We start from the raw sequence: 14,782 nt of genomic DNA, 5'->3' as shown, positions 1-14,782 counted from the left end.
TCTCCCTGAGGCTCACGCTCTCAGTATATTCCTGACGAACATGAACCCACATCTTTCCCTCCATGTGCGTCAGTTCGGAGTAACCACAGTGTCTGCAGCAGCACAAATAGCTTGCCTCCACGAAACCGCCCTTGCCCACACACCCAACCGTTACCAGCGAGCTCCCTTCAATCCCTCAACAAACAAAAACCCACCCTTTAAACCTCAGAATACAACACCCATACTACCCACACCACCAAACAAACCCACCTTTATCCCCAAAAACACCAACGACAAACCCACCCGAAAATACAGTTACCAAGAGATGCAGGAGCGTCGTGCCAAAGGATTGTGTATGTTCTGTGACGAGGCATTCACACCAGGGCACCAACTCAAGCACAAACGCTCTCAGATTTTCGTTATGGACGGTGACGATGATGACGCTGAGAGTGTCGACGTAGATGATGCTGAGATCTTCCCAGACCAAACCCTCGAGGAGAATACATCCGAACCAACCCCTACCATTTCAGTGAACGCTCTCAGTGGCTCGACGACGTTCAACTGCCTGAGAGTGGTTGGCCAGTATGGAAAAAGGAAGCTCTTTATCTTGATTGACCCAGGCAGTACACACAACTTTCTCGACATCAAGGTTGCCAACGAGCTGGGTTGTCGCTTAGAAGCAGTAAATCCAATGTCTGTGGCTGCTGCAAATGGGAACAACTTGGTGACAAATTTTAAATGCAGCAACTTCACTTGGACGGTTCAAAACTACACCTTTACCTCGGAGATTCGCACACTGCCTTTGGACTGCTGTGAGCTTGTACTTGGAGTCCAGTGGTTATCCACTCTTGGGCCTATCCTCTGGGACTTCCTGAACCTCAGTATGGAGTTCACTTTCAACGGTCTGCAACATCACTTGCGGGGCGTTACAAAAACGGGTTGCATACTGATCAAAGGAGCCAGCTTGAATAAGCTTATGCTCCAACAACCACAGATAGCTTTGCTACAAGTGCGGGAGCGAGCAGCAGAGTCATCTCCGCTCTCACCAGAGTCTCTCTACTGCCATATCTCAGCGCCACAGAGTGAATTCTCCAAGGATCCAGCTCTGACACAACTACTGGAATCCTTCTCCGATGTGTTCTCCGAGCCAACTGCGCTTCCACCATTTCGCGAGGGCTTTGATCATCAGATACCGCTGCAGTCCGGTTCGAACCTTGTTAACCTACGACCCTACAGATACTCTTCTCTGCAAAAAGATGCCATTGATGAAATGCTGAAGGAGATGCTACAACAGGGTATAATACAGTGCAGCTCTAGCCCGTACGCCTCTCCCATTGTCCTAGTCAAAAAGAAAGATGGATCATGGAGACTATGTGTGGACTACAGAGGCCTCAACAACCAAACTGTTAAAGATAAATACCCAATACCTCTGCTTGAAGATCTCCTGGATGAGTTAGGTGGAGCGAAATACTTCACCAAACTGGATCTTCGCGCAGGCTTCCATCAACTACGGATGTCGCCAAGTGATGTGTACAAGACTGCCTTCAAATCTCACGCAGGCCACTACGAGTATTTGGTAATGCCTTTCGGCCTCTCTAATGCTCCATGCACATTCCAGATTCTGATGAACCATGTTTTCCAAGACATATCTGGGAAGTTCCTTTTGGTCTTCTTCGATGACATTTTGGTCTACAGCCCTGACTGGGAGTCGCACCTCCAACACCTACAGGAAGTGTTCTCCATCTTGCGACATCAACAGCTCTACCTCAAAGCTTCTAAGTGCACCTTTGGAGCGACTGAAATTGAGTATCTCGGTCACTTTATTTCAGCTGAAGGAGTAAGAACAGACCCCTCCAAGATCGCCGCTATCAAGCAATGGCCTACTCCTACCTCTGTTAAGCAACTGCGCAGTTTCCTCGGCCTTGCTAACTACTACAGACGCTTCATACGAGGGTATAGCGTTTTGTCTCGTCCTCTCACTACTCTGCTGCAGAAAGATGGTTTCCTATGGAACTCCGAAGCTGATACAGCTCTGGATAACCTCAAGTCTGCGCTTTCCTCATCTCCGGTCCTAGCACTACCAGACTTCGACAAGACGTTTGTGGTTGAAACTGATGCTAGCAACACTGGAATTGGAGCAGTCCTTATGCAGGACAACCACCCCATATGCTTCATCAGCAGAGCTCTGGGTCCAAGAAACCAAGCCCTCTCTGTCTACGAGAAAGAATTAATGGCTGTTGTCCACGCAGTCCAAGCTTGGAGCGCTTACCTTGCTCATCGACGTTTTATCATCAAAACGGATCAAAAGAGCCTCAAGTATATGGTCGAGCAAAAAGCAACAACACCATTTCAACACATGTGGCTCTCTAAGCTGATGGGGTACGACTTTGAGATCCAATACAAGTTGGGAAAAGAAAACGTGGCTGCAGATGCTCTCTCAAGGGTTTCTGGTTCGCAACTGCTACACATGACGTTGTCTCAAGCGCACCAAGGCTTCTACGACTCTCTGCGTTTGCTCTGGCAGAGTGATCCTAAGCTACGCAAGATCATATCTGAGCTGCAAGCTGACCCTAAATCCCACCCTTCTTACACCTTCATCAACGACGAACTAAGACGCAAGGGAAAACTCGTCGTGGGGAACGATGTGAACATAAAAACACACATCTTCCGTTGGCTCCACGACTCGGCTATAGGAGGACACTCAGGCAGAGATGCAACCCTCCACAGGATCAAATCACTCTTCTTTTGGTCAAAAATGAGCCTCGAGGTGCAGAACTATGTGCGCAATTGCGATGTCTGTCAGAAGAACAAGTATGAGAATGTGGCCAAGCCGGGTCTACTGAATCCATTACCAATCCCTAACGGTGTCTGGGAGTCAGTCAGCTTAGACTTCATTGAAGGTCTCCCACAGTCTGCTGGCAAACACTGTATATTGGTGGTTATTGATAGGTTGAGCAAACAGGCTCACTTCCTAGCACTCTCCCACCCCTACACTGCTATTGAAGTTGCACAAGCCTATCTAGACAATGTGTTCAAGCTTCACGGCCTCCCTAAAGACATAATCAGCGATCGCGATCTTACATTCCTCAGTGACGTTTGGAAAGAGCTCTTCCGGGTCCATGGGGTTGATCTAAGTTACTCTACTGCCTACCATCCTCAAACTGACGGGCAGACAGAGGTAACTAATAAGACCTTGGAGACTTACCTAAGATGTATGACCGCTGAGACTCCGCAAACATGGAGCAAATGGCTCCCTCTTGCTGAATGGTGGTACAACACAACATACCACTCTGCCATCAGGAGCACACCATTCGAAATAGTCTACGGTCAACCTCCTCCTACTCATCTTCCATACCTTCCAGGTGAAAGCAAATCTGCTTTGGTTGATCGGAGCCTACAAAAACGCGAAGAGGTCATCTCTATGTTGAAGTTTCACTTGCTGCGCGCTCAGAACAGAAACAAGCAAGCTGCTGATTCTCATCGCTCTCCACGGTCCTTCACAGTGGGTAGCTATGTTTACCTGAAGCTTCAACCCTAGAGGCAGAACTCACTTAAGAACAGGAAGGTACCACACAAACTATCTCCTCGCTACTATGGTCCTTTCCGTGTTCTAGACACTGTCGGGTCTGCTGCTTATCGACTGGATTTACCCGCGGGCGCAGCCATTCACAACGTATTCCATGTGAGCCAGCTGAAGCTGTGCCCAAACCCTCAAGCTGCTTCATCAGGTCTTCCTCAATTCTATGTTGATCTTGGCACTTCTAAGGAACCGGAGCAGATTTTGGAAACTAAGATGGCTAAGCGTCGTAATGCTGCTGTCACTAAGGTCCTAGTCCAATGGAAGGGTGAGACTCCTGAACAGGCCACTTGGGAATTCTACAAAGACTTCATCGCCAAGCATCCTCAATTCCATCCTTGAGGACAAGGATGATTTCAAGCAGGAGGTATTGTGACAGCATATTCCTCTGATCTTATCTCTTAACGGCTCTTTTACTATTTTCATAAGATTCCCGGTTTGCATACCGGTTTACTGGTCACGTGTTAGACCTTGCCAGCATTTCCCTTTAAGTACTCTTTGTCATTTTCTTAAGAAGGTATCAATCCAAAATAACATTTCCTCTCATCTCTTTCTCTCTCTTACTCCATTATCATCATCCCTTCATCATCCTTAAGGATCTTGTACTCCAAGGTGACGCACTTCTTCCTTAAAAGCTCACCTTCTAGTCTTGATTAACATCTATCTCTAATCTCTCGGTGAGGTTACAGAAAGATATCTATCTCATTACTTTTCCTGTCTCATTCACGAAATGTCATGTCGTACAAATGGAGCAGCATCAAAGTCTTCGATGAAGAACTCATCTTGAAACGTAACACCAAATCCCAAATAAATACCTTTCTGAACCAAAACCATCACAACAACACAGGAACCAATAATGAAATAATAGTACAAGTACTTTTCTCTTTAATTAAAAATAAAATATCCATCTTTTTATTGAGACACAACAAAATATACATCTATTGGATTAACTTAAACATGATTTGAATTTCTTATGATATAAATCTAACTGATAATGAAATAACATAAGTAAACAATATGTTTAAAAACTTAAATAAGTTTTTTTTAATTATTATTAATAAATTAAAAAGAAACACAAGACCATAATAATCAAAACAACAGAAAAAACAACAACAATAATGATAAAAAGTTCAACATCACTCAAAAGAACCATGACAGAGACCCAAACTACATAAGCAAACCCTTTTACCTCTAAAAATCATGTTTTGATCCTCATCAACCTCTCCAGTATCATAAGACATTCCATTACGTCGGCCTCGCCCTCTTTTGATGGGACCTATGCTGGGATCGACATCAACAGTGTTGGATTCATCAGATGGTGAAAAAAAACTAAGTGGTGTGGCTATTAATATAGGTGAGAGCAGGGGCGGATGGAAGTACGGCCGTACGGGGTCACGTACCCCCTACTGATTTTTATTATTTTCTTTGATAGTTTAATTTAATTTATTAAATATCATTAGTTTAGTGAAGAAAAATGTAAAAGTGCCCCCATCAAAAATATTTTTTGGTGTTTATAATTTGGTGCCCCAATTAAAAACTTTTCTAGATTCGCCCCTGGGTGAGAGGGTGTTGGTGTGTTGTAGTTTTCGTCATTAGCAGGTTGAAGCGGTGAGGCTTGAGAAATGGGAGGTGTTGTTGTGTAAGGGATCTCATACAACGGTTTGGACTTTGGAGTGGTGTACCACTTGAGAAGTTGGTGATGAGATGTTCTCCATCTGATGGTTATCATCGTCAGCAAAGCTCGGGATTAGATAGCTGAATGGTGTAGCTTCGATTGGAGTAGACCCATCAACTGCAAAAGTAAATACTGCATTAAGAAAAAAATAATGATCAAAAGTTCATAATCATTAAACAATCACATAACTATGACTATTAATGTTCTGAAGTCAATCGTAATCATATCTAAGACTAAAACAACCACTAAATCTCATTTTTATTCTAATCTCAGTGCTAAATGCTTAGAAAAAATATTATCAAAACAAATAACACTACATATATAAAATCATAACACAAACATCAAATTTAATTTTTGAGAAAATTACAATTTCAATAAACTTCTCTTATATATAAAAACAATTCCCACAAAAAATCTTATTCTTTTCTTATTTTGTCTTTTTATCAAGTCTACTTTTTCTATACAAAATTTTTTTTCTCATTTTGTCTATTTATTATCAAGTCCTATTTTCCTTTTCAATCTCAAAACTTGAAAAATAAAAAACTAGAAATGACTTATATTAATTGGCTTAACTTAAACATGATTTAGATTTTTTATGATATAAATCTAACTGATAATGAAATAACATAAGTAAAAAATATGATAAAATATTTAAATACTTTTTTATTCTTAATGATTAAAAGGAAACACACGACCATAATAATCAAAACCACAACAAAAAAAAAAATACGACAACAATAATAATAAGAAATTCAACCTCACTCAAAAGAACCATGACATTTTTCCAAACCACATAAGCAAACCCTTTTACCTCTAAAAGCCCTGCTTCCATCTTCATCAACCTCTCCAGTATCATAAGACATTCCATAATCATACCTCAACTCTGTCAACAGAGGTATATGCCTCTTTGCAAAAAACGCAATACGAACCGAAGGTAGGCCATCCTTTTCAAACTCAACAGGCTGCCACATAGCGTTAGCCGAGCAGCTATGGTTCATGAACCGTCTAACGTTACCAATTGATCTCGCACTGACAAAGATTTCCGACCTAAGTTTATAAACTTCAGAGACTTCGTCCCAACAGTCTTCACCCACAACTTCCGGTTCATAGTTCCTCCTAAAGTTTTTGTAAACACGAGAAGTACATGACATAGCGAGTTTTTTTTAGTTGTTAGCTTGAGAAAAACACAAGACTATCCTATAAAAAATCAACTAATTAACCTTGCATATAACTATAACCATTAATGTTCTAAAGTCAATCGTGAATCATATCTAAGACTAAAACAACCACTAAATCTCCCTTTTATTCTAATCTCAGCGATAAATGCTTAGAGAAATATTATCAAAACAAATAGCACTACATAACATTATAACACAAACATCAAATTTACGTTTTTAGAAAATTACAATTTCAATAATCTTCTTTTATATTAAAAATATTTTTCTAAAAACAAATCTTATCTTTTCTTCTTATTTTGTCTTTTTCATCAGGTCTATTTTTCTATAAAAAATATTATTTTCTTCTTATATTATCTATTTTATCAGGTCCTATTTTTCTTTTCAATCTAAGAACCCGAAGAATAAAAGACTAGAAATGACTTATATTAATTGGCTTAACTTAAACATGATTTGGATTTCTTATGGTACAAATCTAACTGATAATGAAATAACATAAGTAAACAATATGATTAAATACTTAAATAAGTTTTTTATTCTTAATGATAAAAAGGAAACAAAAGACCATAATCATCAAAACAACAACAAAAAAGCAAAAGACAACAACAATAATAATAAGAAATTCAACCTCACTCAAAAGAACCATGACAGTTTACCGAACCACATAAGCAAACCCTTTATACCTCTAACAACCATTCTTCCATCTTCATCAACCTCTCAAGTATCATAAGACATTCCATAATCATACCTCAACTCTGTCAACAGAAGCATATGTCTCTTTCCAAAAAATGCCATACAAACTGAAGGTTGACCATCCTTTTCAAACTCAACAGTCTGCCACATAACGTTAGCCGAGCAGCTATGGTTCATGAACCGACTAATGTTACCAATCAATCTCGCACCGACCAAGATTTCCGACCGAAGTGTATAAACTTCAGAGACTTCATCCCACAGTCTTCACCCACAAGTTCCGGTTCATAGTTACACCTAAAGTTTTTGTAAACTCGAGAGTTACATGACATAACAAGTTTTTTTGAATTGTTAGCTTGAGAAAAACACAAGACTATCATATAAAAAAAATCACTAATTAACCTTGCATATAACTATAACTATTAACCAAGGTTTTGAAAACTGGACCGGCCGGTCGAACCGGTCTTACTGTGACTCGTTAAAGAAGCCGAGTTCGGTTCGTTTAAACCCCGGATTTGAGAAAAACCCGTGAAACCGGCTAAAACCCGGTAAATTCGGTGATCATATTCAACTTCAAAACACGGTTCTACATAAATCAACATATAATTAATGTATTTTCAATTTTTATTAAAATTTAATATTTCATAATTAATGTTTAATTTTTACTATTTAATTGGCTTTCGCTTGATTCTATTTTAAGTTTAAAAAATCTATTTTTGACTCTCATATTTTATTCTCATTTTGCTATATTCATATAATTTAAGAGAATTAGTTGTAAAAATAAATAAATATGTAATTTAAACAGTCACTCATTTGTTTTTTTGTTATCAATTTTAGTTGATATAGTATTCACTTGTATATATAAATATACTTATGGTTATTGTTTATTATCTAATTAATAAAAGAGAACATAGAACATATTATATGTAGAACTACATTTTATAAATATATGATTATTTAGATTTACTTATTTTTAAATAGAAAACCCGGTTCGACCGGTTACACGGGTCCAACCACTTAACCAGTAGCTTTACCGAGTCGGTATCCGGTATGGTTTTAAAAATATTGCTATTAATGTTCTGAAGTGAGTCGTGAATCATATCTAAGACTTAATTAACCACCAAATCTCTTTTGATTCTAATCTCAATGATAAATGCTTAATGAAATATTATAAAAACAAATAGCACTACATATATAAAATTATAAACCAAACATCAAATTTACTTTTTTAGAATATTACAATTTCAATAATCTTCTTTTTTTTATTATAAAAAAATATTTTTCTAAAAAAATCTTATTTTGTTCTTTGTTATTCTGTCTTTTTATCAAGTCAATTTTTCTATAAAAAATCTTATTTTTTTTTTATTTTGTCTTTTTTTTATCAAGTCCTATTTTTCTTTTCAATCTCAAAGCTCGAAGAATAAAAGACTAGAAATGACTTATATTAATTGGCTTAACTTAAAAATGATTTGGATTTCTTATGATACAAATCTAACTGTTAATGAAATAACGTAAGTAAACAATATGATTAAATACTTAAATAAATTTTTTATTCTTAATGATTAAGAGGAAACACAAGACCATAATAATCAAAACAACAACAAAAAAGAAAAGACAACAACAATAATAATAAGAAATCCAACCTCACTCAAAAGAACCACGATAGTTTTCCGAACCACATAAGCAAATCCTCTTACCTCTAAAACCCATGCTTCCATCTTCATCAACATCTCCATTATCATAAGACATTCCATAATCATACCTCAACTCTGCCAAGGGAGGTATATGCCACTTTGCAAAAACACAATACGAACCAAAGGTTGGCCATCCTTTTCAAACTCAACAGGCTGCCACATAACGTTAGCCGAGCAGCTATGGTTCATAACCGACTAATATTAGCAATCACTCTCGCACTGACTAAGATTTCCGACCGAAGTTTATAAACTTAAGAGGCTTCGTCCCAACAGTCTTCAACCACAAGTTCGGGTTCATAGTTCCACCTAAATTTTTTGTAAACTCGAGAAGTTCAAGACATGACGAGTTTAATTGTTAGCTTGAGAAAAACACAAGATTATAATATAAAAAATCAACTAATTAACCTTCCATATACTATAACTATTAATGTTCTGAAGTCAATCGTGAATCATATCTAAAACTAAAACAACCACTAAATCTCTTTTTTATTCTAATCTCAGTGATAAATGCTTAGACAAAATATTATCAAAACAAATAGCACTACATATATAAAATCATAACACAAACATCAAATTTACTTTTTTTTGAGAAAATTACAATTTCAATAAACTTCTTTTTTGCGAAATAATATTTTTCTGAAAAAAAATTTTGTTTCTTCTTATTTTGTCTTTTCTATCGTCTATTTTTCTTAAAAGATCTTTTTTTTTCTTATTTTATCTTTTTATCAAGTCTTATTTTTCTTTTCAATCTCAAAACTTGAAGGATAAAAGACTAGAAATGACTTAAATTAATTGGTTTAACTTAAACATGATTTGGATTTCTTATGATACAAATCTAACAGATAATGAAATAACATACACTATGATTAAAAACTTAAGTAAGTTTTTTATTCTTAAGGATTAAAAGGAAACACAAGACCACAATAATCAAAACAACAGATAAAAAGACAACAACAATAATAATAAAAATGTTCAACCTCACTCAAAAGAACCACGACAATTTTCCGAACCACACAAGCAAGCCCTTTTACCTGTAAAAACCCTGCTTCCACCTTCATCAACCTCTCCAGTATCATAAGACATTCCATAATCGTATCTCAACTCTGTCAACGGAGGTATATGTCTCTTTGCAAAAAAGGCAATACGAACCAAAGGTTGGCCATCCTTTTCAAACTCAACAGGCTGCCACATAACGTTAGCCAAGCAGCTATGGTTCATGAACCGACTAACGTTACCAAAAGCTCTGGCACTGACCAATATTTCCGACCGAAGTTTATAAACTTCAGAGACTTCGTCCCAACAGTCTTCACCCACAAGTTCCGGTTCGTAGTTCCACCTAAACCTTTTGTAAACTCGAGAGGTGTCGAAGACGTACTCGTCGTCTTCTTCAATCTCATCTCTTCTCTTAGCTGTGCCAACCAACTCGCAGATAAAAGTCCCGGCTCGTATGGGCTCCCACGAACGTAACCCCCAACCGCAGCTCTCCGTCTTGAACACTTCCAACCGGAGTTTCAAACCGCTTTGAGATAGCCTGTTCTTGCAGTCCGCGGGGCAAGAACAGGATTCGCCACATTCGTAAATCATCGGTTTACGATATAGTAAAATGCGGTTATCATACGGTAACTCGCCGCCATTTCTTTGAATACAAAGACATGTCGGATCTCCACATGACTGACCACCTTGACAAGTGTTGTTGCATCCAGTAGATTGATGGTTCAGAACGATCATCATACTCAAACTTTCCGAAGAGGCTCTGTAGTCGAAGTCTAGAGGCCACTCCTTGTCGTTCTCATCGATCTCGTTCACGATCGGAACTGGCAACGCCTCCAATCCAAGAGAAATATCTTCAAACACAAAACCCTTCCTCGACCGATTACTCGAACCACACTTCATCAATTCTTCAGCTAACTTCCACGTGGCGAAACCAGAAGGCTGGTCTTGTTTTCTCACGAGATTAAACTTGAATTCATCAAAGCCGGTGGTCCCTTTCTCTATCCAATAATGGGTTACCACATAGAGACCATCGTAGATATATACTTTCCCTTTTTTATCGCCCGGATCCTCTACACCTCTAATCACTCTAACTTCATTTCCTCTTTTCTGACTTGTGACCAACGCTAGGTTTCCTCTTGTAAGGTCTTGATTTCTAGGTTTACCATCCTTACACGTTCCTCCTTGCCCGGTGTATACCAAAGTATGAAGCTCGTCCGTTTTGTCGTTGTAGTGTCCTACTGATGTAACGACACTTGTTGTTAAGCCTTCTGCTTCACCATCTTTCGCTAGTAGATAGTCGATACCAGCAGGCATCTGAGTGTGAAGTCCAACCAAACACATCTCTCCCCAGAAGTAGAATATATCTCCTGGTTGTACCCCCGGAACCGGACCGATTCTCTTCTTCTTGTTAGTTCTGACACCCATATTGGTAAACCTACTGAAGGCAGTTGTGACCACAGCTTTCTCGCAGCTTATGTGGCCTAAGCGACGACAAACGGCGTTGAAACGCATCCGAACGGAGTCCACCAGATCTTCATTCCCATTTTCTTTCTCCTCTTCGGTTATCATCGAGTCAAAACTGGGACAAAATATTTTGTCGTCGGGATTATGGGGTTTCAGCTTCTTCACAGGCGTCTTGGCGCTCTTCGAACCCTTTGGTCGGCCCCGTCCTCTTTTAAGAGGATCACTACTCGGAGCAGCATCATCATCAGCCAAAGAGTCGTGGTTGGAGTCATCGTATGGTACAATAGCTTGAAGATCTGTGGCCATTAGAGGAGGATGAGGGGAGAATGATGTGTTGTGAGTTTCATCATTGTGACCAGATACAACCACTTCATTGTTGGGATGAGAGGTTTCCATCTTCTTCTTGGACGGCTTTGAATTCTTTGAACCTTTTGGTCGGCCTCGTCCTCTTTTGATAGGACCCATGTTGGGATTGACAGCAGCAGTGTTGGATTCATCAGATGGTGAAATGAAGCTGAGTGGTGTGGCCAGTAATAGAGGTTGATAGGGTGTTGGTGTGTTGTAGTTTTCCTCATTAGCAGGCTGAAGCGGTGAGGCTTGAAGAATGGGAGGTGGTGTTGTGTAAGAGGTCTCGTCATCAACAGTTTGAAGTGGTGTAACCACTTGAGAAGTTGGTGATGGGATGTTCTCCATGTGATGGTTATCATCGTCAGCAAAGCTCGGAATTAGATAGCTGAATGGTGTAGCTTCGATTGGAGTAGACTCATCCATTGTAAAAATATGTCCTGCATTAAGAAAAAAAATGATCAAAAGTACATAATCATTAAACAACCACATAACTATAACTATTAATATTTTGAAGTCAATCGTGAATCATATCTAAGACTAAAACAACCACTAAATCTCATTTTTGTTCTAATCTAAGTGATAAATGCTTAGAGAAAATATTATCAAAACAAATAGCAGTACATATATAAAATCATAACACAAACGTCAAATTTACTTATTGAGAAAAATACAATTTCAATAAACTTATTTTTTCTTATAAAAAAGCAATATTTTTCAAAAAAAAATCTTATTTTTTTCTTATTTTTTTAATCAAATCTTATTATTCTTTACAATCTCAAAACTTCAAGAATAAAAGACTAGAAAATGATCGTTAGGGTCTACCTGAAAAAACAGAACAAGTTCCATGTTCGGTCTTATCTTCACAATATTTGAACCGCATAATAACTAAACTACATACCAACATATTCAGATCTGAGTTATAGTGAACACCAATGTATTAACGATAGTCCTTTCATTTTGCTTTTTATTTTCTTAAAAAATAAAGGATATATAGTCAATGGTAGGATGATTATTAAAACTAAAATATAGTGATAAGAAAAAATTAATCTGAAAATTGAATTTAATCGTATCTTACAAAATATAGTCTCAATGATAACATCACCAAAAATAAATACACATAAAATAAACAAAAGAGATATGTAAATTCTATAACAAGTTCAACATTGAACTATATATTAACACGTACCTTTGAAAGACAAGAAATAATGAGAAGTAGCCCAGCTTTCAAAAGAAAAGAAGAAACAAGAGAGATCGGTGAATGGAGAAACAGGAAAAACTATACTGATAGAATATGCTGAAGTAACAAATAGTATACTGATTATTGATAGTTGGTAGTGAAGAACTGCACAAGAGAGAGCCTCTATTTAAAAGGATTTCAACATGATAGGGTGTTGTCTACAAGAAGAATAAGAGCCTTTAGATCTAGCTTAATTCATCTTAACCGTCTAAGATTTTGACTCATAAACAACCTTAGATTTTTTTTGTATTATTCATTGAATCTAATAATAGCCATTAATGGTATTACCAGTTTTGCCTTAAAACTTTTTGACTTGAACATAAAAAATCTTTTTCTTCCATTTTAAATAAGAATAATATAACATATATCTATATATAACTTTCAAAATCTGAATGGTTTTGAGATAAACTTTCAAAAAATTACCAAACTTCTGACTGTTCTTTTGTTTTGAGTCATTGAATTAAAAAAAAATCTGTTTCACATACATGTTTGAGAAATTTGTTGTTATTACTAGTATAGTATCATATCTAGCAAATTCATTATACGCAATAACGTTTAGATAGAAACGTAGAACATGAATAATGGAAAAAGTCAATATCCCAAGCAGTAGTTTGTGGCACAGTACTATAATCTGAAGCACCTATTTACAATTCTTTTTTCTTCATAGTCATGAGTTTGTACACATACAATTACAGTATTGTTTTTAACGTTACACATACACTCAAACCTAATAATATTTTTTTGATCTCGAAGGATCTCTCATATTCTTAGTTAATTATTTAAGAAAGCCATTACACGAACCATACACATTTTTACGCACAAGTTGTATACTAGAGATATATATATTCTGAAATCTGATATGTATATACAACAAATTTTAGAATAAAATTTCCAACAGCTTCAAATGTAAAACTGACACTCGCATATTGCTGGAGAGATAGATAATGGATAATAATTTGCCAAGAACACAACAAGAATTTGTTTTTTTCTTTCTTCGTTGATAAAGAGAAACAAAGCATGTCGAAAAACAAAATTAACATAACAATAATCAATTAGATGAATCATTCTAGAAAAATACAACCAGTACATAATATCCTTTATATATTATTTGAGAAGCATTGCAACATTTTTTGTAACCACGTGTCATCATTAGAATGATTTTTAGAATCCTTAGACAAATATGTTGGTCCATCTAAATATATAATAAGCTTTTTATCAAATCACAATAAATACATTATTAATGTGCTTCATTATTTCCTTAAATAAGATTACGGAATTACCTAATGTGGTTAACGTATATATGACAATTAATAATTTTGAATAATAAAGATTTGATAAAAATAAGTGTGTATTATAATTATATTTGTTTAATTTTAAGCTATTAAAATAAAATAAACAATCATACTAACCATATAATAAAAATTTTAAAAAAATATTTATATATTATATTTTGAATTTTTAATAATGAGTATAAATTACTAAAACTGTTAAAAGTTTCACATTCAAATTTTGTGATCTATGATTTAAAACTTTTGTTATGACATGATACAAATAATTTAAAAATAATATAAGTTGAAAGTCTCATTTAATAAGTATCAAAAATAAAATATATATAAATATATGTATAATTTTAAATTAAACTATATGTCATATAAAAATACATAAATATCTTAATTTTGAAATTTACTTTGAACATTTTTTGATAAAAAATTTGAAAAAATATTGACAACTTAATTTCTTAAAATATTATAAATTACTTAAACCATTAATCTCACAGTGAAAATTTTGTTATCACTAATTTAGACTTTTTGCTATAGCAGATACAAATGATAAAAAATAAATATGAGCAAAAAGCATCATCTAATAAATATTAATATTAAAATATACCATATATATGTTAATATCATTTAAATTTAATTATATATCATATCAAATAGAAAAAATATTTTT

General features: G+C 36.1%; 1 protein-coding gene across 1 annotated transcript; it reads right to left on the bottom strand.

Annotated features, from left to right (window-relative positions):
* Positions 1 to 9,553: 9,553 nt before the first annotated feature.
* On the bottom strand, positions 9,554 to 13,991 carry LOC125610234 (histone-lysine N-methyltransferase, H3 lysine-9 specific SUVH7-like). Its single transcript, XM_048782413.1, has 2 exons — positions 12,782 to 13,991; positions 9,554 to 12,032 (listed from the first exon to the last, which is right to left on the bottom strand). Exon 2 carries the CDS (start codon positions 12,016 to 12,018, stop codon positions 9,769 to 9,771), a length of 2,250 nt encoding a protein of 749 aa, XP_048638370.1. The 5' UTR covers positions 12,019 to 12,032; positions 12,782 to 13,991; the 3' UTR covers positions 9,554 to 9,768.
* Positions 13,992 to 14,782: the final 791 nt, after the last annotated feature.

Source organism: Brassica napus, chromosome A6, assembly GCF_020379485.1.
Source record: "Brassica napus cultivar Da-Ae chromosome A6, Da-Ae, whole genome shotgun sequence".
NCBI lineage: Eukaryota > Viridiplantae > Streptophyta > Magnoliopsida > Brassicales > Brassicaceae > Brassica > Brassica napus.
The sequence above is the reverse complement of the archived record's forward strand: the minus strand, read 5'-3'. Positions and strand labels throughout refer to the sequence as shown.